This window comes from Cibotium barometz, chromosome 60, assembly GCF_041138505.1.
Source record: "Cibotium barometz isolate CiBa-2024 chromosome 60, ASM4113850v1, whole genome shotgun sequence".
NCBI classification, from domain to species: Eukaryota; Viridiplantae; Streptophyta; class Polypodiopsida; order Cyatheales; family Cibotiaceae; genus Cibotium; species Cibotium barometz.
Window position 1 is genome coordinate 34793417 of NC_141105.1, and position 25380 is coordinate 34818796.

A 25380-nucleotide genomic window follows, 5' to 3' on the forward strand; every position below is an offset into this window, starting at 1 on the left:
TCCATCCATGAGCCGATTCAGATTATGTTCGATAGCTGCAACAACGTCTCTTCGTTAGCTTGTTCTACGACCGTGTGTTAGCTAATTCTAACTTGATGATTCCGCCTTCAACTTCCTATGTAACTTGGTTAAACACAATGCTAATCAATACACTTAAATACACTAAGATTTGATGGACACTTACTCAAATACAAGAAGTAAATTGCTGATTTGACAAGAGACACACAGTGAGCCGGAACGGCCGACCCCTCCCTCAAATAAAGTATATTGATCTTGGGAGAATCAAGTACATAGTGTCATGGACATTTCTGACCAAATTTCCATACCAATGCATATGAATACAGTATTGCAAACAAGTGGTTGTCGATGTAGACTCGCAACCCACACTACCCTCTCAAGTGCCCATATTCCCTACCATTTGCTCTCTATTATTCCACCAACACATGGTAGCAACAATCTGCAAGAGAGCACGTAGGACATGAGAACACTACACAGGGTATGTGATCTTGTAATCCAGTTCCTCCCTCCCGCTACTTGCTTCCATATTTAAGCATTAAAACTTACCAATTGCAAGTAGAGTCGATGACAGCGGAAGTCTTCGCGATGGAAGTCCTTGGAGTGATGAGATCTTCAATTTGTCGCATTTCTTCACGACAAAAGTCTTCAAAAGGATGAAGGGAACCTTGGGAAAGTTTCCTCTATGGTTCAACTTGAGAAAGGAGGGCTGAAATCAGGGTTTTCAGCAAAAAGACCAAAAATTACAGCAATAAAGAGAGCTGTTTTGCTGAATTTCAATCATTGGGAGTGTGTAGGAGAGTGATTAGCATCCGCAAACACTCTTGAAAGCTTGCGAAACACCTTAGCAAGCTTGGAAATGGAGTTGGGAAGGAGAAAGTGCAAAAAATGCAGCCCAACAGCCCTCATGAAGGAGGCGCCCATCTCTAGAGAGAGGAGGAAGAGTGAGATGGTGAGTTGTCCAGTGTAAGTGGCAAGCAGGTGCTTTGTGGAGCAAGCTAGAGTGGACACATGGCTGGTTACTCCCTTTGTACAAAGGGGATAAGATCTGGGCAGTGGACATTGGGTTATGTCCACCTCGAGACATCAGTGTGTGTGAACACCGGGCTGGTCATAATTTATAAGTGAGTTTTGGTCGTGCTAACTCCTGAGGGCAAGTTTATGACCAATACATACCACCTGTCACATGCCATATAACCATGTCAGCAGATTTCACTCGCACACAGTTCGCGGGCAGGCGTCCCCTTATCCAGAACTACACATTGGTCAAGCAAGCATGAAAGCAACATGCAATTTCAATTGCAAGCAAGCACATAAAGATGCTATGCAATGCAGATTGGTATGGACAATCCCCGTTCATGAGACTATACCAAAATAGAGGTGCTCCAGGCAAGTACACGAGGTACCAGACCCAATGGAACACCAATCCACCAAGCATTTCCGGGCACGTACACGGAGGCACAAGTCCCAACGGAAAGCCAAGTCCACAGTATCACATGAGTGACATCAATCCGCGGCATAAATAACTACCATGGACACCAGTCCAATGTACATACATGATAAGAAAGCACGGGTGGACCAATTGGGTGACCAAATGGTGACATCCCCCCCGGCTTCTAAACAGTTGTCCGCAAAACTGAAAAGCATCCAAATATATCTGAAGCACATGCGGGCAATCTCTGAAGAACTCTTCATCTACCCATTTAGTATCAATGGGAAGATAGTTCTTAAACTTCACAAGGTAACACCTCACAACTTTACCTGCAGCAAGCTTGCATTCCTTGTGATACACAATCTCCTCTCGCTACAAGATCTCCTCAAGCTCATCCACTTCTGGTGGATCCTCAATGACCGTTTCACTGGACTCCGACCCTACATACTTGCGAAGGAGACTCATATGAAAAGCATTGTGTATGTGCCAATGACCAGGTAATGCCAATCTGAAAGCCACTTCATTAAGCTTCTCAATCACTCGAAAAGGCCCATAGTACCTGGTTGCAAGCTTAGGATATGCACCCTCTTTGCCAGGCCTCTTTGCAAGTCTTGCTTTCTCAAAATTCAGTAATACCCAATCATTCTCTTTAACATCCAATTGCCTTTTATGCTTGTCGGCAGCCTTTTTATGCTTGTCTTGTGACCTTGCAATGGCTGTCCGCACCTGAGCAAAAGTAATATCCAAGTCTCTTACATACTCATCAGCTGCAAATATCTCATCCTTTGTGTGAAGGATGGGTGGCAAAACCCTTTCCCGTAGATGCATGCACCGTGTTGTTGTATGCAAATTCCACAAGCGGTAAGTATTTCTCCCAAGAAGACTTCTGATCCGCCACATAACATTTCAAGAGATCCAACAAGGCTGAATTTGCAGCCTCACTTTGCCCATCCGTTTGAGGGTGATAAGTTGATGAGAAGTCCAATTTGGTGCCCATATTATCAAATAAGGCCCGCCAAAAGAGACTTGTAGTCCTCGGATCTCTATCCCCCACAATGGACTTCGGCATTCCATGATGTTTGAACACTTGTGCAATATATATTTTAACCATATGCTCAGCTTTGATGGTCTTTTTGACCGGCAAGAAATGAGCTTGCTTTCTAAACCTGTCCAAATTGCATCATTACCCTGTTGGGTCCGTGGCAAGTCCATAATGAAATCCATTGTAATACTTTCCCATGGCTGCGTGGGAATAGGTAATGGTTGAAGCAAACCTGGTGCCTTTTGCCTATCAAATTTCACCTTTTGACAGGTGATACGTGCATGTACATGTGCCTCTATGCCTCATGTCAGACACCACACATAGGCAATTATCTTTCATGATATAACCCCCTTTGATCACATATGAGACGTGTACATGACCAGCCATCAAATCAGCCCAAATAGTGAAAAAATCAGCATCCGTATGATACAAATCACGCATAGTAGACAAGTCCTCATGAGAGGCAACCAAGATAGCTCCTACATACGGCTTTTGTGACAATGCATCAGCCACTATATTCTTCTCTCCTGGGGTGTGCAAGATCTGAAAATGAAACATGGGTGTGCAAGATCTGAAAATGAAACATAGAGAGGAAATTGGCCATCCTCATATGCTTCTCTGACAACTTAGTTTGGGTAAGAAAATGTTAAATTTGCAGCAATGTGATGAGCTATGGTGGATCAAATGCAAGTGTGCAATTAATTGATAGCTTAATGTAGGCATGGATAATCAAAAACCAGCAAATTCTCATTAGGCCAATGCCTCAATTTATAGAGTTTACATCCAAGCATCTAATCCCACTGATCTCTCCTTGATTCACTCCACCTCTTTTGCTTGATTCTCTCCACCTCTTCCCAGAATATCTCCACACATCCTAAATCTTCTCATGCTACCCTTTATTCTCTCCCAGTAGATACCTCTCACCTTTTCACAGCTTCTCTCTCATTTACAGATTCTCTTTTACAGCCTCTTGCTAAGAGCTTGTTCCCCTCTTGCTAAGGGCTTGTTCCCGCACACACCCTATTCACTTGTATATTTCAACACCTCCCCTCAAGTGAATAATCCTAGCACACCTGGACCCTATACCAAGTTTCCCTCTTACTTGGTAGTCCGCGACCAGTGCCTCAAATCCCTAAACTCATAGTCCTTGACATACAGAATCAAACCAGAATAGGTGGGCTTCCCCTAAGCTGGGATAGGGAAAACATTGCCCCAGAGCTTGGAGATGATTACATGTTAGAAACAGATGTTCTTAAAGCACAGCTGAGCAAAGTAGTCCCTTTCGTGGACTTAGGGGATCCCACTTTCATTGTAGTCAAGGGCACACAGGCAAAGATCACATATTATGACAAATCCGAAAAAATAGCAGTCATGAAGCAGACAAGGTCGCTCCAAGGGACAAAGGTATGGATAGCCGATGAACTAACCCCACTACAACTTAAGAACATACCAACAGAGTTGGTCAAAGTTAGAGAAGCAAGGAAGAATGGCAAATGGGCAGTATACAGAGGTGGGAAAGCAGTCATCAGAGAGTTCCATAACCCACCCCCGAAAGGAGGAAATCCACTTCCGACTTAGATTTATAGCTGTTTTTAACCCATGTAATGAACCCCATTGTAATTTTTCGCTCTTAGGAGTCCTAAGAGCTCCCCCAGAAGCAGGTCTTCTTTCTTTGTTTTGTTTTGTCTTATGCACTTCCTTAGGAGCCTCCATGAAGTTTGCCAATGTCGTTCTTTCTCCACTGGGTTTGCTGTAGCAGTCTCTTGCCATGTGTCCTGGCTTCCCACACTTGTGGCAAGTGAAGGTCCTTCCTCCTACTCTGCCTCTTCCTTGTCCTCGTCCTCGTGAGAATCCTCCTCGGGTGAAGAATGCTTTTTTCTCTCCAGTTGTTGAGTCCAGCCATTTCTTCTCTTTGACCTTGGCCTCTTGCTCTAGTAGAGCTCCTTCTATCTCATGCAGCTTCAATTCAGGTACATTCTTTAAGGTTGCTACAATGTTTTCATATTCACCCTTGTCCACACTCTTCAAAAGCACTGCTAGTGCCTCATCATCTTCTACCTTCTTGCCAATGGCTGCCAGTTGTTGCTTAATACTTTTGTATTTGTTCAAGTGTGTTCACTTTCCTTCATATCCAGTTTGTAGAATTGCATTAACAGATTTATCTTTGAATTTTTTGCTTGAGTGCCAAATAATTTATTGAGTTCATCACATGCATCTTTTGCCCATTGTATCCCTGTGATATGATGAATGATTTCATCATTTAAACTGAGTGCGATGAGTCCTAATGCTTTCTCATTCTTGCTCTTCCACTCATTTTCCCCACTCACCTCTCGGCATTCATCTCTTCCCTCAACTAGCCCCCACAGATTTTTCCTCATGAGCAAATACATGGTTTTTGTTTGCCATGTATAAAACTGCGCCCCATTAAATTTGGCTACTCTTGTGCCGTGCTCATGATGATGTAAAGAGGGTCTTACCTCTTGATCCAATTTCAAGATTCAAGGGCAGTGTCTACCTTTTTACAACTCAATCTGGTGTTTAGGTGATGATTACAATAGATTTATCAGCATAAATTCACCAGAAATTACATAAAGCCAAGAGTAACAAATCTGTACTGAATGGTTGGAGTATCAAACCATCTCCGAATTGTAATCTGAAGTTATAGGGATCTGTATCAGATACCCAATGGTTAATTTGAACCCTCAATTGCACCAAAATATAGTGATTAGTACCGATTAATCACTGATTAGCAAAATAATCCTCCGTTTTGTGTGCAGAAAACAGAGTCTGCGAGGAGGCCAGATATAGTGATTAGTATCGATTAATCACTGATTAGCAAAATAATCCTCTGTTTTGTGTGCAGAAAACAGAGTCTGCGAGGAGGCCAGATCTGGGACCTTAGAGTTCAAATGAGCTCAACTCCTTTCAAAGCCATCAATAGCAGTTAGTCTAGTAGAGGATTAAGCCAAGAAACACAAGATTTGACCAAACATTGAATGCTTAATCTCTGTTTTACCAAAGTCACCTGCAGATTTGATGTAGAGCTTAATTCCACTTCTCCTTGAGGAATTTCACAAATCTGACATCACCAGCATGTAGAGCACCCTTGAAAACCCCTGGGGCCGAGAGAAATTAGACCAATTTCTTCTGGTGGAGAGAAGATCTCAGTTTTGCTTCAAAAAAAGGATGCTTGTAAATTCGCGATTTTCAGCAACATGTGCCGACAGTTTGACGTGTTGAGGCGATGGGCTTATGCGTGGGGAGTATAACTATGTGTGGCTAGAGGCTTGAAGCCTATGGTTAAGCTTGGAGGGAGATCAAGCCCCTCCACCAGCTGGGGATACAGAGGCTATTGAAAAGAAGAGCTAAAAACTTGATTATTTTCTAATCCTAATTAACTAGGTGATTAACAAGATAATGAGCTCATAAATTTGATGGATTCTAAGCTAGGCTCTGATACCATGTTAAATTTGCAGTAATGTGATGAGCTATGGTGAATCAAATGCAAGAATCAACATCATTAACAAAGAGATTAGACGATGATTAAGACGCGATTCAATTTCCAGATGCATCATATTCCACACAAAAAGGCTTTTGCAAATCCGGAATGATCAACACTGGACCATGAGTAGTTGCATCTTTCAATTTGAGGAATGCATCCCTCTCTACATTAATCCATTTGAACACGGCCTTCTTCTTTGTCAAATCATGCAAAGGAGAAGCAATCCATGAAGTGCCGAATGAACCTGCGGTAGTAAGAGCATAATCCAAGAAAACTACGGATCTCATGCACCGAACTCAATTCGGGCCAATTCCGAATTGCATCAATCTTTGCAGGATCCATCCGCACTCCATCTTTGGACACAATATGCCCAAGATAATGTATCTCTGACAAGAAGAACTCACTTCTTTGCATTTATGAAGAGTTTATGCTTACGGAGTTCTTCAAAAACAATGGCCAAATGAGCTTTATGCTCTTCTTCGGTCTTCGAGAAGACTAGGATGTCATCAAAGAAAACACCTGTAAATTTCATGTACCCACGGAATATGCGATCCATCATTCTATTGAATGTAGCCGGGACATTTGTAAGACCAAAAGGCATAACAAGATACTCATAAAGCCCAGCAGTTTTGTGTGCACTACACACACTTGATGATATCCACTCTTGAGATCAATTCGGCTAAAGCATGCCGATCCATCCAACTTGTCAATGATGTCGTCTATGCGTGGAATCGGAAACCGATTCTTGATGGTAAGCTTATTCAAAGCTCTATGATCCATACATATACGAAAGGATCAATCCTTCTTTTGAACCAAGAGTACCGGTGAACAATATGGGGAAGAGCTTGGCTGAACCAGACCCTTCTCAAGAAGCTCATTCACTTGCTTCATGATCTCCTCTTTTTGGGATGCACTTACACGATAGACTGGCCTATTAGGTGGTGAGCTACCCGGCACAAGCTCAATGCGATGATCTTCCGGTCGTACGGATGGCAACTCATTTGGTAACTCATCAGCAAAACAATCATTGTGCTCTTACAAAAATTTCAACCTATAATTTGTACATGAGATACAAGGGAAATGGTATCACCCTCTTCACCAGCATCAATTACATGCTCTCGGCCTTTATGCATGAAGGTGATCATGTTGGTCTTGTAACCCTTGCACGGATCAATACGTGTATGCCAAGGCTTTCCAAGCAATACATCACAGCCATTCAAAGGCGCCACAAGAAAATCCTCATGATCCACATAGCCTTAAATGTGTATGCGCAACTTGCCAAAAATAGGCATGACCTGCACTTCTCTACCAACAAAGACAACCCCTGCTTCAATTTGAGGACCCATTTCCTCCACTTCAATACCCAATGCAGCTACCATCCGTGTGGATATGAAATTTTCAGATGCACAATCATCAAACATGAACAAAGCGGGCTGATCCTTGAGTCGTCCCCAAGCTTTACATACAACCCTCTTTGCTATCATGTGAAGTGTTGCCCTGCACATCCGGAACCATACGCACATTAGGCTTTGATGCATTTGCATTATCACGCTTCTTCTTGTTTGGGCATGCCTTTGCAATATGCTCGGTGCTACCACAAGTAAAGCATTTCCCCTCACTCATATATTGCTTTTTTTGCTCCGGAGTGAGACCATAGTCTCTCAGTTTGAAGGGACGCTTCTTGGTAGTGTTATTTTCAGCCTTTGGACCATTTTTATCTTAGTTTTGGTCCTTTTTAGGTGGCTGTCCATTATTTTGCAGGTTTTGGACAGCCCCCTCTTTGCCTTGAAATGAGGGTTTAGCCTTATTAGAACGACTCAATTTGAGTTCCAATTGCTCGATGGCGGTGGCGGCTGCGATTAGTTGGTGTAAGGTATGACCAGGATACATTTGTAGTCCCGCTTTGTACACGGGTTGCAATCCCGATTGAAACCTTCTTTTCCTTTCCGCCTCGGTGACATGCATAAATGGAGACACCTCCAAAAGCACTTTCCAAAACTTTTGTACATATGCATTTACCGATTCCCCCTCATTTTGCTTCACCCAATCCCACTTCATTGTTATCTCATTCAATGCATTGGGAGGCAAGAATTGAGTATAGAACCTCTCCTTGAACTCTTCCCATGAGCTAGCAGGATTCGGTGAGAGCTTCTCCGTGAGCCACCAATGGGCAGCAGTGCCTTTCATAAACATGCTTACATACCGGATCATGGATTTCTGAGTGAAATTCTCATCACTAAAAGCAATATCAAACTAGGCAATAAAAGCAAGTGCCTTTGATGCATCATATTTCCCATGATATGTGTCAAACTTCACAAATTTGTCTCCGGCTTTGAAGTCACGAGACTTTGATGCATGTGCGTGCATCTCAACATGTTTGTCCATTGGGACAACCCCTATGACTGGTATCATTTTAGAAACAAAAGGTGATGCATAAGGCATAGATACATGTGCCCTGTAAGCATGAGGCATGGCTGGCCCCTCAACATGCCTTGATACATTTTCAACCATAGCTTCTCCCTCACGAGCACACTCGAAGGCATGAGTGGCATGAGAGATACGCGGAATACCTGCACCAACAGAAAATTGCAGCCCATGTTGCACGTGTTGTGCATGCACATTTTCACCCGGCAATGGCATTTGACATACATTTTGACCACTAATATAAACATTGTATTCTTCACGGGCTACATAAGGTATTCCTGCATGGCGTGAAGTCACTGATTGTTCCTCTCCCATAGCATGGAGATTCATCCTCTTAGACATAAGTTCTTGTTCAGACACATGTGGGGATTCCAAGACATGTGGGATGGTTGCCTTTTCTCCATAGGGATCCTCGGTACGAGCCAATATGCACGTGTTGCATCCCTCGGTTGCATGTGCAACTCTATCATTGCCATTGCATGATCCATATAAGATTCAGCTTTCTTGGCCTTCAAACGGTCATGTATCAATGGATCCTCACGGCGGTAGAGATTCAATTCTTCTTGTTGTGCATGGAGAAGAGCCTGCATACGGCATCTTCTCTTTGTCACGGAACGGCTGTCCCACATATTCATGTTCCCTATTGTGCACCACATGAGTTTGCTCATTCTGTAAAGCATTGGAAGCATGCATTTCATTGTCCCTGCCTCTTGTGTTAGCATCTCCAACATTCATTGTATGGCTGTCCATAGTTGTTCTAAGTGTAGAGATAGCTAATGTTCACGGTGATCGTATCTCACGATAGAAGTGAAAGAGAACCGTATGCTTTGACACCAATGTAGCTTGGTTGAACACAATGCTAATCAATACACTTAAATACACTAAGATTTGATGGACACTTGCTCAAATACAAGAAGTAAATTGCTGTTTTGACAAGAGACACACAATGAGCTGGAACGGCCGACCCCTCCCTCAAATAAAGTATATTGATCTTGGGAGAATCGAGTACATAGTGTCATGGACATTTCTGACCAAATTTCCATACCAATGCATATGAATACAGTATTGCAAACAAGTGGTTGTCGATGTAGACTCGCAACCCACACTACCCTCTCAAGTGTCCATGTTCTCTACCATCTACTCTCTATTGTTCCACCAACACATGGTAGCAACAATATGCAAGAGAGCACGTAGGACAAGAGAACACTACACAGGGTATGTGATCTTGTAATCCGGTTCCTCCCTCCTGCTACTTGCTTCCATATTTAAGCATAAAAGCTTACCAATTGCAAGTAGAGTCAATGACAGCAGAAGTCTTCACGATGGAAGTCCTTGGAGTGATGAGATCTTCAATTTGTCGCATTTCTTCGCGACAAAAGTCTTCAAGAGGATGAAGGGAACCTTGGGAAAGCTTCCCCTATGGCTCAACTTGAGAAAGGAGGGCTGAAATTAGGGTTTTCAGCAAAAAGACCAGAAATTACAACAATAAAGGGAGCTGTTTTGCTGAATTTCAGTCATTGGGAGTGTGTAGGAGAGTGATTAGCCTCCAAAAACACTCTTGGAAGCTTGAGAAACACCTTAGCACGCTTGGAAATGGAGTTGGGAAGGAGAAAGTGCAGAAAATGCAGCCCAACACCCCTCATGAAGGAGGCGCCCATCTCTAGAGAGAGGAGGAAGAGTGAGGTGGTGAGTTGTCCAGTGTAGGTGGCAGGCAGGTGCTTTGTGGAGCAAGCTAGAGTGGACACATGGCTGGTTACTCCCTTTGTACAAAGGGGATAAGGTCTCGGCGGTGGACATTGGGTTATGTCCACCTCGGGCCATCAGTGTGTGTGAACACCGGGCTGGTCATAATTTATAAGTGAGTTTTGGTCGCCCAAAACTTAATGAAGTGTGTACACACTCACTTATAAATTAGTGCTAACTCCTAAGGCCAAGTTTATGACCAATACTTACCACCTGTCACATGCCACATTACCATGTCAGCAGACAGTTTCACACGCACAGTTCGCAGGCAGGCGGACGTCCCCTTACCCAGAACTACACATTGGTCAAGCAAGTATGAAAACAGCATGTAATTTCAATTGCAAGCAAGCACATAAAGATGCTATGCAATGCAGCATTGGTATGGACAATCCCCGTTCATGAGACTATACCAAAATAGAGGTGCTCCAGGCAAGTACACGTGGTACCAAACCCAATGGAACACCAATCCACCAAGCATTTCCGAGCATGTACACGGAGGCACAAGTCCCAACGGAAAGCCAAGTCCACAGTATCACATGAGTGGCATCAATCCCCAGCATAAACAACCGCCATGGACACCAGTCCAATGTACATACATGATAAGAAAGCACGGGTGGACCAATTGGGTGATTCCACGTCAGCTTCTAACCTGTTGACTCCACGACGATTTTGTGTCAAATTTCGCCCTACAGATTCTATGTGAGTTTCTCTAAATTTGGAGATCGGGGTGGACCCAAACGGAAGGGTTTCCTCCGTAGAAGCCTTGAGATTCTAACATCTTGATGGGGATCCAGTGAGAATCGTGGTTTGGGTAAAACTTTGTTGCATGGGAATCCCGCTTGGAAAATCTCTACTCATGGCTAGGCTTTTGGCGAAATTGTGGCTTCTAGGTCTTTGCATGGGCATCGTACTTTCCTTGGCTAGCCGGGGTACTCTTGGGTACCCACTCCTTGGTGACCTCGAACAACCCTGTGAATTCACGTGTGAGTTTGCGTGAGCCAGGATGGAAAGTTCCTGTTTGAAGAGGGCATAAGTATTTGAGAGAGTACACTTGCAGTGTCAAATCTTTTGTTTGTTTTGTATTCACTACATGTACTCAAGGCAATCAGGTGCAAACCGGTGGTGAATCCCTGGCCACCCATGACCTTGTTCTTGAAAGCAAACTCCTTTTGGAATATAATCCCGAAAAGAAGGGAAGGGAAGGGAAGGGGGGGGAGGGGGGGGGGGAGGGGGGAAGGGGGGGGGGGTTCGGCCCATCTTCCGGCCCTTAGTGTTGTGTAGTGTGCAAATTGTCACTTTGTTGAAATTATTGTGGTCATGATTATGAGCTCTTAATCTTGTTTATTGTTAATATGATTCTGAAACACATGCCCGCCCATTACAACCAGTGGTGTCGTCTGCAATTTTGGTGGTGTTGCAGTTAGTTGGAGTTCCAAAAAAACAACCTATTGTTGCTTTATCAAGTACAGAAGTTGACTGCGTGTGAAGTGGTTTGGTTATGGATGTCTCATGGGATGGAACAATGACCTTGCTGTGTGATAACACTTGTAGTATTCACCTTGGAAGTAATCCAGCTTAGCATGCCAACCAAGCATAGTGAGTTTCATTATCACTTTATCCAGGTGAAGGTGTTGGCAAGAGACATAGACTTAGTCTATTTACATACAGACAAGTAAGTTGCAGTTATCTTTACTAAGCCTCTTAGTAAAGAGAAATTTGAGTACTTCCAAAGCCAACTTGGAGTACTTAGTTTGATTTGAGCTTGAAGGGGAGTGATAAAACTCAGGAAAGCTCAATGTGGAGCGCCCGGAAGATCTTACCAACATGAGTTGAGATGATCATGCTGTATGGACTTTTTAGGCACTTAGATTTGAATTTTGGGTATACATATAAAAATAAAGGGTGGACACAGGTATGGTCAAAACCACTCATTTAATTAGTTACCAGGTAGAAATAGACTTAGAGACATTGGTCTAATGTTGTAACCACATGCCAAAACGTGACCAGTTTAGGAAAAGCTGAATAAAGAGCAAGAGATGCATGCTCTACAGATTTGCAGGAAGATTTGAACTCTTTTCTCTGTTGCTAATACACAATACATAACTCTCTTCTATTTTCCTCAAATTTATGTGCCCGGATATATTTTTGCCTGCAAATCTGATTTATTCCCTGTCTTTCAAGTCACCAAGCCGCTATGCATGAATACCAATATGAAAAGGGTCACCCAGGCCACACCAAACCGCTATGCACCGATACCCATACGGAAACGGTGACCTTTGGCAGCAATGGCTGAGTTGGTTATGTATGGCCCATGGGTCGCACAAGAAAGTCCACTAATTAACCTTTATCATTGGCCAACTCAACATTAAGGTAATCTTCCAACTTCCCAAAAAAGAAGAAACCATAGGCCAAGTATCAGGCATTTATGTGACCACCATCTTTAGGCATTTATGTGACCACCATCTTTAGGCTTTGAGAGAACTTGATCCCCCCCCCCCTCTCCCCAGCCCCCTACTCCCACTTTCAGCAATCTTTATCATCAACCAACTCGGCATCCTTCCACTTCCCCAAAATGTAGTCGTAGCCCAAGCTTAAAGCAACCATCATTTTTTAGCTTTAAAAGAAGTTCAGTGCTAGAACTCCCCCCGACCACCCCCCCACCCCCGGCGGAAACAAATAGATAAACTAAAGTTGTAACATAACACATGGACACCTACTATTAACATGACAACATGTCAGATTCAACATACACAAAATGAGTGTAGGCATATTGCGGCATGTATTGCATTAAGAGATCCAAGTTGTCAACCTTTTGCCAATTGTCATTGCAGCAACACATCCATCTACAGCACAAGCAACTCGTAGAATCCTCCTCGGTTGGCTGAATTCTTTGAAGGTGCTTAACCAACACAAAGCCCTCCCTCATCTTCGGCCCAAATTCAGGTTTGAAAGAAAGTTTCGATACTTCAAGAAATTTGCACACCTGCCAAAAATATTGCAGTCAAAACTAACCACATATGCCATGATCATACTAAAAAGAGTAATGCTAAAACCTACATTCTCAATGCCAAAAATTCCACAGCTCTTTCTTTACAATTAATTCTAGCAAAAGATGTGCTAGGATTACCTCAACCAATGATCAAAGATCAAAAAATTCAAGCACTCTTCAATGTCCACTGCCCACAGTGTAAATGTGAAGCCTTCTCTGATATAATCTATGTTTTAACATGCCAAAAAGAGCTTGAACCTCAACAAGTAGTACCTGCATGTTTATCTACACATATACATAGATATACATGTATACATACACACAAATATGTAAATGTGTGTGTCAGTGTTTGGGGGGAGGGGGGGGCGCGGGGTGTGGTATTATGCATCTACACACACACCACACACACTCATATATATATATATATATATATATATATATATATATATATATATATAATATACACTCTTTCTTTTTAGTAATTCTTATATTACTAGTGGGAAACCTCATTGCGAGGTGAAAACCCACAAACAAAACATCATGATACAACTGAGGTCCCTATATAGGACCCATGGAAATAACTGCCTAGAAACAGTCAAAGAAGGCCATATATTGCTGATCGTCTATTTAGTGCAAGTTTCGGCAGTCATGTAGATACTAGAGACTGTCTCAACAAGCGTCGGATAGGTGTATTGATCCAAAGGAATATGTCGAAAATGTATCAGATTTCTATTTTCCCATATTGTCCACAATGCCCAAAAAGTAGTCCATGCAAAGAATACCCCGAAGTTGGTATATCGTTGTGGAATCCGAGCAAAAGCCAGAATGTCTTCCCAAAATGAGCTCCTGGGAATCACATACGAACACACACACACACACACACACACACACACACACACATATATATATATGTATAGATACATAAATTTGTTTGTGTGCTTGCGTACACGTGCCCGCACGCGCACGTGTGTGTGTGTGTGTGTGTAGATGCATATTCACACACACACACACACACTCACAAGCCTTGAGACTATTGTAACTTGTGACGCAATTGTTTATTCATTGAAGATGCATGGTCGTTTGAATATTCTCAATATTCACTACCATGTTTTAGCTCGAAAAGCTACCATGATTCCAATGTTTTTTTGGCAAGAGCAACCTTGGCCAATCATGCTCGCAGCTATGTGTACACACATGAAAACAATGGCTTGTGGAATTTGGGTGAATTCACATTGGGAAGCGGTGCTAGGCCATTTTGAGGGCCACATTGTGGGCTACAAGAATTGTGCAAGATTGGAAGACTGCATTGAAAGACCTCAAATGGGTGGGACGCGATTCTGCAATCGGTAACTCTATGCGACCGGAAAGTCTGCACTAGTCTTCTTTGTTTGCAGAACCACTAGCTATGCAAAAGCCATGTAAAGCATGGTTTTTGGCATCCTTGGGTATACGCACGCTACAGGATGTTGTGGATGATCCACGAAATGTGCTATCCTTTCTGCAGGCATGCAATGAGCATAACTTGGGCTTGCATCATAGACCGCTTTGGAGGAAGATCAAAAGGTTATTGCAGCCATAAGAACCATTGCCTCCACTTGTTGAAAATGACAGGCTCCATTACTAGAAAGTAAAAGGGAAAACTGACAATGCTCGGGGATTAGATTTGGATAAAATAACTGCAACTAGCATGTATAACCATTTGCTTCCACCACCTTGGATTCACGCACATGGCAACACTCTATGGGGTATGCAAACGGTGGAAAGAACCCCTCTGGGGTATATGGAAAAGTAAGATGCCTTTAAAGGGGTGTCCTTCCTGTTGTTGCAGAGATGCTCGCTAAAAGAGGGCTAGCTGAAGCCACCTACCACAAATGGGGAGCTCGTTTTGAAAATGTACATCATCTGTTATGGCATTGTTTGGAGACAAGGGAGTTTCTTCAACGATTGGCCGATGATATCACACGATGCTTCCCAAGTAGACGATATGTAACTTCCGGAGCGCCCGAGGTTTCGCAAAATACTTATGGGTATTAATGCAATTAAACACTAAAATTGGCCACAGCCTTAAACATATACCACTTAATCCACAAAACTGTAAAAGAGAGATACGCGCACCTGACACCGCATAGAGGCTGGAATGGGCCCACCCACCCACCTCCCTTTGAGTATGGTATGGTAGGTACAACTCTCCATTCAGCCATTACAACAAGTGGTAGCTGGTACATCAACTCGTACAGTATGTACGACGATTGGTACAACAAGTACAAGGGATGGTATAGCAAGTACAATGGCTAGAAATCATAATACAATGATTAAATACCCTTGCCTTCAGTATTTCTTCACGATGGAAGCCTTCAAAACAGCCCCCAACGGCCAGTATACTTCATGAGCAGCCTTCAAGTGAGAGGAAAGAGAGCAGCCAGCATTAGGGCAGCTTGTAACGGTGGTAGAGGCAAGTGTGTAGCAAGAGAGCCTCCCTTAAAGAAGAGAGGGATCCAATTTATAGATTTGGGCCTCCCATGAGCTAAAATGACAAGAGAAGGCTATAATGACAAGTGGAGAGCCAAGGGGAGGGGGTGGGAACAACCACACAGGTGGTCTGTAGCACCAAGTGGTGTCTCCTCTATCTGTGAGGAAAGGGCCGGGCCTCCAAAGTCGCAAGAAAGCTTCCCGCCGCTTCCGCATGCGGTCTAAACCTCCCTGTAACTTCCCCCACCGACCGCGGAGGGTGTGAATGATATCAAGCCATATGCTCCTAATGGTCTCCACCGGCAGAGTGTGGGTACCCTCGAGGGCCCCGCTGCATCTAGCACGCCAAATGTGTCAGGCTGCTATGCTACTACAAATCTCCCATCTCTAGCATGAGCCTCGCCGCTAGTCGCCTGTAGGTGGGGTTGTGACTGGTACTGCTGCAATATGATGGTGAGAGATCTGAAGGCCTAGCCCTCCTCCATCCTCCTTATAAGCCTGACCACTCCAGCCTCTGTGGCCCAAGCGACACTACCCCATGTGACGACCCGGGTCGATGCCAAATCTGTTGAGCCTTCGGGCAATCCCAAAGGCAATGTCTCTGAGTCTCCTGGGGGTGGCTACACCGTGGGCAAGCCGTTGGTCGACCACCAACTGCTAGCCAAGTACCTGTCAGAATATGCAGCGGAAATGATATCCAAACTTGGGTAGACAAGAGCAAGTAGACTGCAGAAAATAATCAGCACAAGAAACACAGAGAGATGTGTGTAAACTCTTCTCTATACACAAGATCCCGAAGATACTGAATGAGAAAGTCGAGGAGGATGGGGGGCAATATATACAAGCCCATGAGGGCAGTCGGCCAGCTCTAAAAGAGGCCCACGACTGAATAAATGTCCACGACTGCTAATATTAGCAGTCGGCCAGCATCTGATGCCCCACGCCTGCACAGAACAAGTCGGCCACTCAGACAGCCCACGACTGATACAGATGCAGTCGGCCAGCTTCAGAGTGCTCCTGGCATCACCTGGCAGCCCTCCAGCCACTAGAAAAAAATGGGAAAAAATAGGGAAAAAATACGGGGAGTGTGGAAAAATGATATACGGGCGGGCACACCCACAACAGAGGCCCTCGTGTATACAAATAGACAGGAGATGACTTCTAACACCCCCTCTCAGCTCCTGGCTGTGTAACCAACCCCAGGGAGCTGGAGTGCCGCCTGAGCGTAGCCTGAGGTAGAGACTTCGTGAAGAGGTCCGCCGCATTGTCCTCCGTCGAACAATAAAGTAGCAAGATGTCACCCGCCAAGATCTTCTCACGAACAAAGTGATACTGTATCTCTATATGCTTGGTCCGGGCATGGAAAACCGGATTCCGAGCAATAGCTATACAACTCTGGTTATCACACTGGATGACTGTGGGCTCCCTCTGTGGAAACCCCATCTCGCCAAGCAGCCTCCGCAGCCATACAACCTCACAAGCAGCACCACAAGCAGCCCGATACTCTGCCTCTGTCGAAGAAAGGGCAATAGTTGGCTGCTTCTTGCTGCTCCAAGAAACCGCTCCTGAGCCGAGGGTAAAAGTGTATCCTGAAGTAGATCTCCTCGTGTCTGGATCTCCTCCCCAATCTGAGTCACTCCAACCTTGGAGCTTGACTCCATTCCCTCCTGTGTAAAAGAGTCCCAGATCCTTCGTACTCTGCAGATACCGCAAGATCCTCAATCCTGCGTCCCAATGAGTCTTCAATGGCGTCTGGATAAAAGAGCTCAACAGCCCCACGGAGAAGCTCAAGTCCAATCTGGTGTTCAGCAACCAGATCAATGAACCAACCAACTTCCGGTACTGCGAGGCATCAACTGGCTCACAAGGATCTGTAACGGTTAACTTCGTGTTCGGGTCCATCGGCGAAGTAATAGGCTTGCAGTTCTCCATCCCAAAGGCCTCAAGCAACTCATGAACATACCATTGCTGAGAGACGAAAAACCCCCTCTGGGTCCGCCAGATCTCCAATCCCAAGAAGAAGTGGAGTAAGCCTAAGTCGGTCATCTCAAACTCCTTTGACAAGGCAGCCTTCGTCACTCCAATGTGCTCCACATGACCGCCGGTGAGAATGAGATCATCCACATAAAGGATGATGAGTGTGACCATGCCGCGTTCCCGAAAGAGATACAGGTTCGGATCTGCAACCGATCTCTGGAATCCAGTCCGAATAAAGAAGGAATCAATCTTCTGATTCCAAGCCCGCGGAGCCTGCTTAAGACCATACAAGGCCTTACGTAACCTGTAAACCATCCCTTCCGATCCTGGAACAATGAAGCCTGGAGGCTGCTCAACGTACACCTCCTCCTGCAGGTCACCATTAAGGAACGCCGATTTTACATCCATCTGGTACACAGGCCACCGCTGAGAAGAAGCAAGGGCAAGAACGGTCCGAATCGTGGTCATCCGCGCTGTTGGTGCAAAGGTATCCTCGTAGTCGATGCCTGGCCGCTGAGCATAACCCTTAGCCACGAGCTTGGCTTTGTGTTTGTCCACCGACCCATCAGCCGCGTACTTGGTCTTAAAGACCCATTTGACACCAATGACTGACCGCCTCGACGGCCTCGGTACCAACTCCCAAGTGTTGTTCTTCTCGATGGCGTCAAGTTCCACCTGCATGGCTTCCCTCCAAGTAGCCTGTGAAAGGGCTTCCTTTACGGAAGTGGGCTCTTTATCCCGCATGATACGAGACATAAGAGCATAGTTCACCTGAAGAAGCTCCGCCGTGTTGCTTTTATCTCGAACTCGATGTGATCTTCGAGGGCCGTCTCTGTGGTCCACTCGGAGGGTAGCTCCGTGACACCTGACTCCCGAAGGGTGTCCATCAACCACCTAGGTACTCGAACAGATCGTGGAGCCTCCTGTGGTCGCGGGGGCTCAACTCCAGCTGCGGGCTCAACCTCCTGTGATGACTGAGGTGGATCAACTGGAGTGGTAGACTGGGAATCATCATCAGACTCTGGATCTGCAGACTCTGGATCTCCAAGAAGTGGCGGCTCCTCGACAGTGGATGCTGGAACATGCTCGTCAAAGACCACATCCCGGCTGACAACAATCTCGTTCCTCTCTGGATCATACAACCTGTATCCCTTGGAAAGAGAGTTATACCCCACAAATACCAGCTTGCGGGACTTGGAGTCAAGCTTCCCCCTCTGCTTCTTCGGAATATGTACATATGCGTCACTCCCAAAGACACGGAAGTGCGAGACATCGGGTTTCCTGCCAAAATATGCCTCAAATGGAGTCATATGGGGTACAGAAGTCGTCGGAGAGCGGTTAATGGTATGGACAGCTGTCGCCACAGCCTCACCCCAAAGTGGACGAGGAAGATCACGATGCTCCAGCATAGTCCTCGCCATCTCCACCACAGTCCTGTTCTTACGTTCAACAACTCCATTCTCCGAAGGCGATCCGGTATTGGCCAATTCCCTCTTGATGCCATGATCTGCACAAAACCGAAAGAATACAGTCGAGGAGAATTCCCCTCCTTTGTCAGCCCTGAGAGTCTTGACCTGAAATCCAGACTCTTTCTCCACCATCACGTGCCAATCCTTGAACCGAGCAAAAGCCTGGTCCTTTTGTGAAAGAAAGTAAACCCACGTGAATCTGGTACAATCATCAACAAGCAGCATGAAGTAGAGAGATCCTCCCAAGGATGGTATCTGCTATGGTCCACACAAGTCAGTGTGAATCAACTCCAAAGGTTTCGAAGCTCGCCTGGAAGCCTGCTTCGGAAAGGATTCCCTGTGCTGCTTACCACGTATGCAAGAACTGCAGCGTCCTTGCCTACTACCAACATCTGGCAAGCCAACCACCATCTGGTCCCGGAAGGCGCATCCACATTTAAGTGGCCAAAACGAAAGTGCCACAAGTCTCCGACCTGAGAGCCTGTCAGTGAGGAGAGTGCAGAGAGTTTGTAGATACCGTTCTCCACACCGCCTTCCCAAACAACTTTGCCTGTCTCACGGTCCCTTAGAGCAACTGAATGCTCCTCAAATTCCACCCGAAAGCCAGTCTTGCATACCTCATGCACTGACAAAAGATGAAAGCCCAGAGCAGGGACATAAAGAACACGGGAAGCATGCTTGCCCCCCTTGCAGTCGGGAATGATCTCCATCCGGCCCTCACTATGAATCGGAATAGTGGAGTTATCACCAATAAAGATACGACCTGACTGCCGCTTCAGATCCAGGAAGAAGTCACGGGATGGAGTCATGTGCCTGGAAGCACCACTGTCGAGAATCCATTCCCGAGTATCCTTTGCGGTGAAGCCAACTGCCTCCTCGCTCGAAGACGATGAATCATCGGAGTCCACCATCTCCAAGTGCACAAATGCCGGAGTCTTCGCAGCTGAGGCTGAGGACTCAGCACTCTTCCCTGTCCGCTTAGGACACTTCCTCCAGTAGTGGCCTTTCTCGCCACAATCATTACACGATCTTTCGGCCTTCAGCTTCTCTCGTTCTGGATCAGGCTTCTTCTCGGAAGACTTATCTGGTGAAGCCTTCCCTTTGCCCTTGTTGGTATTACGGCCTTTCGACCGTTGGCCAGTTAAGGCCTCCGAACCTCCGCCGTGAGGAGGGTTCGTGAAACGTTCCTCCTGGTCCAAGACCATTGGCACAAGCTCCTCCCAAGTAATGGTGCTGAGCCTTCCACTAGTGATCAACGAGGAATAGAAAGCGGAATACTGACCAGGCAAGTGGGAAAGTAACGTGATGGCCATGTCTTCGGACGATATCTCTTTCCCAGCTTGAAGGACTTCCTGCTGAAGGGCCTGCAGCTTGTTAATGTGTTCCCGCATCGTCGAAGACTTTGCAGAGTTCATAACCCGCATCTGCACTTCCAAGGATATCCGCTTCATGGGTGACACCCTGTTGTACAAAGAAGCCAAGTGCTCCCATATGCCTCTCGCCTCTCGGTCCTTCCTCGCTGATAAAACCTCCCCTTCCTCAGCTTCCGGCCTTGGCACCCCTTTGATAATAAAATCAGCAAGATCATATGACTCCAGAACTGACTCCATCATGACCTTCCAGATGCCATAATTGGACCCGTCCAACTGCCGATCCACTGGGAACGTGGGGAGAGTCGGAATCTTCACGTGCTTCTCAGCCATCTCGAGTAAATCCGCCATCTCGGAGAGTAACCTGAAAGGGTGGGTGGGTGGGAAAAATCTGAAAATCAGAAAATATGCAAGTGGCTGTCCAGCCCCTCTGCCCGCCTTCCTCTTGCACCTTCACTTCCCGTTCAGCCCGAAACAGTCCACCGATCAGCAACCTGTTGCTCCCCCTCTTGCTCAGAAAAACGCCCAAGATCTGCTAGAGCCTAGGGCTCTGATACCATGTCAGAATATGCAGCGGAAATGATATCCAAACTTGGGTAGACAAGAGCAAGTAGACTGCAGAAAATAATCAGCACAAGAAACACAGAGAGATGTGTGTAAACTCTTCTCTATACACAAGATCCCGAAGATACTGAATGAGAAAGTGGAGGAGGATGGGGGGCAATATATACAAGCCCATGAGGGCAGTCGGCCAGCTCTAAAAGAGGCCCACGACTGAATAAATGTCCACGACTGCTAATATTAGCAGTCGGCCAGCATCTGATGCCCCACGCCTGCACAGAACAAGTCGGCCAGCACTCAGACAGCCCACGACTGATACAGATGCAGTCGGCCAGCTTCAGAGTGCTCCTGGCATCACCTGGCAGCCCTCCAGCCACTAGAAAAAAATGGGAAAAAATAGGGAAAAAATACGGGGAGTGTGGAAAAATGATATACGGGCGGGCACACCCACAACAGATGCCCTGGTGTATACAAATAGACAGGAGATGACTTCTAACAGTACCAACCACTAAACTCCTATGTGCCATCAACCAAAGAAAGAGGGTGATCTTTCTTGGCCAAAAATTGTCCCACAGTCTCTTCAAAGAATCTCAAAGGAAACAATGTGAGAGGCCTTGAGACTGCCAATGTGCTGCTGCTGCCGGTGTGCCATCAATCTCGGGCATCTGGATCCTGCGGCCTAGCCGCGCAGTAGGTGCATACAACCAACAGCAATAGCTGAATAATGATGTGCTAATGATGCTAACCCAAGCCACTTATTTATAGGTTGGACAAGAGCTGGTCGGCCAGCATAAAAACATGGGCTAGCCAACTATGCAAAAAATACTAGAATAATGTCTAAAAAATAGACAAAAATAGCAGAAAAATATCTAAAATAAGATGAATGCATGACCTCATAAATTTGGCCAAATACAGCATGAAATATGCACATATATGCCCAATTTGGAGATGATAATGCCAACACCTCCTCTTCACGCCAAATGGGCGGACCAACTCCAGCACGCTGAAGAAAGACCTCCAAAGAGTCTGAAGGAACAACCTCCTCATAAAAGGCACAAAGCTTGCGAAGATATGGTACATCTGAATACCGAGAAGGTCTTCGGACGAAGCCACGACAAGATCGAGAAGATATTGAAGACGAAACAATAGGATCAATCTGAAGAGGGAAGCCCTCAGGAGATGGAACCATAGATGGTACCTCCTCTGCATCTGCAACAAGTATCGGGACCGAAGTAGACTCCTCCTCTGAAGAAGAAGGAAATGAAACAACCATTGGAACAAACTGATCATCAGTGATAGTAGAAGTTGTCAGGTCCAAAGTAGGGACAGGCTCCAAGAGTGTGAAAGATGCCTCCTCTGAAACATAAGAAGGAGAAGCAACTGCTAAGGCAGAAAGCTCCAAAATATGCGAGGATATCTCGGCAAAATCATCCACCTGCCCAGTAGAAGAACCACTATCCTCCTCTGAAAGAGACAAGAGAAAATCTGCAATAATAGCATCAGCATGAAACAACACAAGGGAAGGGAGATACTCATCCAAAGGGATTAGAGGAACTGATAAGGTCTCTATCAGAAACTCCTGTAAATAATCCTCTGTTGCGGATAGGGCACTGACTTCTGAATCAAAAGTCTCCTCTGTGACCACCACGATGGACTCATCCTGCTCCTGTGAAGATGAAAGAACAGGGGGATCGTAGACAGCAAGAAAAGCCATCTTAGCATGAGACTTCGTACCCTCCTCTGTCGTTGGCGATGTATCTAAACCATCAGTCGTGGGTGAAGTGTCTCAGCCATCGGAGGAGGACTCCTATTTTGCTTTAGCTTTGCGGGAAGCAGCTTGTCTGGCAAAACATTTGGCATCAGAATGACCTAGTCGGCCACAAAACTCACAAGATTCCTTCATCCTGGAACCCTTGTTCCTGTCAAAAGTGTTGTGTCAGAAGATGACTTTGTGGTGACTTTCTGCTTGTTGTTGTTGGAGTTCCCTTTTCCGCCTTTGCCTTTGTCCTCGCCCTTGTTAGGAACAAAAGCAGACTCTGACTTGCCTTTTCCGCGAAGCATGCACTTGTCGTGGAGATAACTCACGACTTCCTCAAAAGGGGGGAAAGGATCACGGAAATAGATGTGATCTTTGAAAGAGTCAAAGGATGATGGCAACTTACCAAGCAGTTTATGGATCGGGTTGTTGATTGAGCTCCCATACTCCTCAAGCTGCCTCTTGATTCTTGTGAATTCCCCAATCTTATCAATGATATTATCTGAGTCACTAATGGTAATCTTCTCAAGATCCGCCTCCAACTTAGCAATCTTCACGGAAGATACTCTCCCGAATCTCCTCTGAATCTCATTCCACATCTGACTGGCATCACTCTTGGAAGATATGAATTGTGCCTATGATGATGAGACGGGCCCGTGCATCCAATCCACGAAACGCGGGATCCACCAAGTGAGGAGTGGTGACAGAGGACCACACACCTGCAGAAGCAATTGCGTATAAAACGACCAAGTATGGTAGTTGGCTGAAACCGATCCCGTCAAGTGGGAAAGACTCAGTTGGACACCTACACGTTTAATAGCACAACTTTAAAACCACAAATATGAAATGGACAACTTAAAACAACTTGAAATTTAAATGAACAGAAATGGAAAGATGGACACCAGCACTGGGGCCGGAACGGGCCGACCCCCCCCTCAATATATGATATATTTATTGGGAGTATTTAAAGAATACAATGCTCCATGGGTTCTGAGAACCAGATCATGTCCATGCACATATGAAAACAGTACTAAACAAATAGCTCGAATTTCGATGTAGAAACTCGAAGAAGATCGACCACTGGTGTGGTCCAATCGCTACGGTCCTGTGCTTTCACTGGACTCCGCGGAGAGCACCACACTGGTGTTCCGAGACCACGCACAGACAGGCGCTCTCATACTAACGCCTGGCTCTCCCGATCTCAGCACCTTTGGACCGAGGTTCGCCCATATAGCTTGGACAACCCGGCACCGAACGGGTGTAGACCGAGCGGGACGAATCTTTTACCAGATTTAAACATATAATACTTTACTCAAATCTGAAAATCACTTACTTGTAGATGGTTGATATGAAAACCAATCCTCAGAGTATGATGAGGTCTTCCAGGTGATGTGGAAGCAGTTGCCTTGTGGAGAACCACCAAGACAAGAGTCACCGCAAAAGATCACAGCCACCTGCTGTGAAAGAAGGTGAGGCTTGTGTAGTAGCCAACTGAAGATACCCTCCCGCTGTAAGCTCAGCCGCCTGAGAGAGAAAAGAAGCCACCAAGTTTGGAGGAGGCACCAGGCTGCTGTGCGCAGCTATTTAGCTGCAGCCTGCGTAGCTTTCTGTAGATGGTAGCTTGCTGTAGATGGGCTTGATTGCAGCCTGTAGAGGGGCAAGAGCAGCCGACAGCAGAAGGTACAGCTCGTTGAAGGAGTCGCCTGTAGAGGTGAAGGTGGTGTAGGCGCATCCACCTGTGGTGTAGAGAGCAGCCCACAGGATAACCAGCGCAGCCACCAGTTTAGGTTGTAACCGCCAGCAGGGGGTACATAAGTGTAGTCGCCTTAAGGAAGATCATGCGCAGCAGTACAGCCTGTGGGTAAACACCAACCTGCGCAGCCACCTGGATGACAACATGTGCAGCAGTACGGAGATAGGTGGTGGCCACCTGCTGTGCAGTTCGCAGCCAGCCGCCTGGGGACAGGTACGTGCATAATAAAAGAGTCGCCTGCTGTAAATTCAGTCGCCAGCAGAGATGGGGAAAAGCCTGCGCCTGATTGCTGTAGGAGCAGAGGTGTAGGTGACGACTTCTTGGTCTTCACGTGGAAGGAGAATCGGGTGATGAAAATCCACGTTAGGAAGAAGCGATGATGTCCCACGCTTGAAGGAAGGCCCTTTTTTTAATAAAATTGAAAGTGGAGATACAACTCAAGATTTCCACGCATGCATGTGGGGGATTAGTGGGGGTAGGTGACCATGCCCACCCCCACACTCACTTAAAAGTGAGGCTCCCCACCTTGGCCCCAAAGTGGGTGCCCAAAGGGGGTGCCCACTTTTAAATAAGTGTGGACCCCTAGCCTTATAAATCAAAGGGTTAGAATTTAATAACATTAAACAACATGTACTATATACTTACCACCTGTTCACATGCACTGAAACTCGTCAGAATACAGGGCACACTTCACGACTCACTGGCAGGCGTCCCCGCTCAGTAAGTAACATGACAGGCAGGCAAACACACGAATACATGTCATGCGAAAACAGTTTCAAGCATACAAAATATGTGTGCATGTGCAAAAAGTAACATGGACATATCTCCCGTTCATGGAACATGTACAAAATATCTGTCGGCACAAAACTGGCTCGACA

At 45.7% G+C, this 25380-nt stretch overlaps 1 protein-coding gene across 3 annotated transcripts in view; it reads right to left on the reverse strand.

The window, feature by feature from the left end:
- PLDP1 (phospholipase D P1) overlaps nt 1-25380 on the reverse strand; it is a 105079-nt gene that overhangs the window by 58541 nt on the left and 21158 nt on the right. For all 3 annotated transcript variants that reach the window (XM_086794393.1, XM_086794391.1, XM_086794392.1), the window contains exon 5: nt 12968-13141. In XM_086794393.1, coding sequence (XP_086650519.1) covers nt 12968-13141 — 174 coding nt within the window. The remainder of the gene's footprint in view (nt 1-12967; nt 13142-25380) is intronic.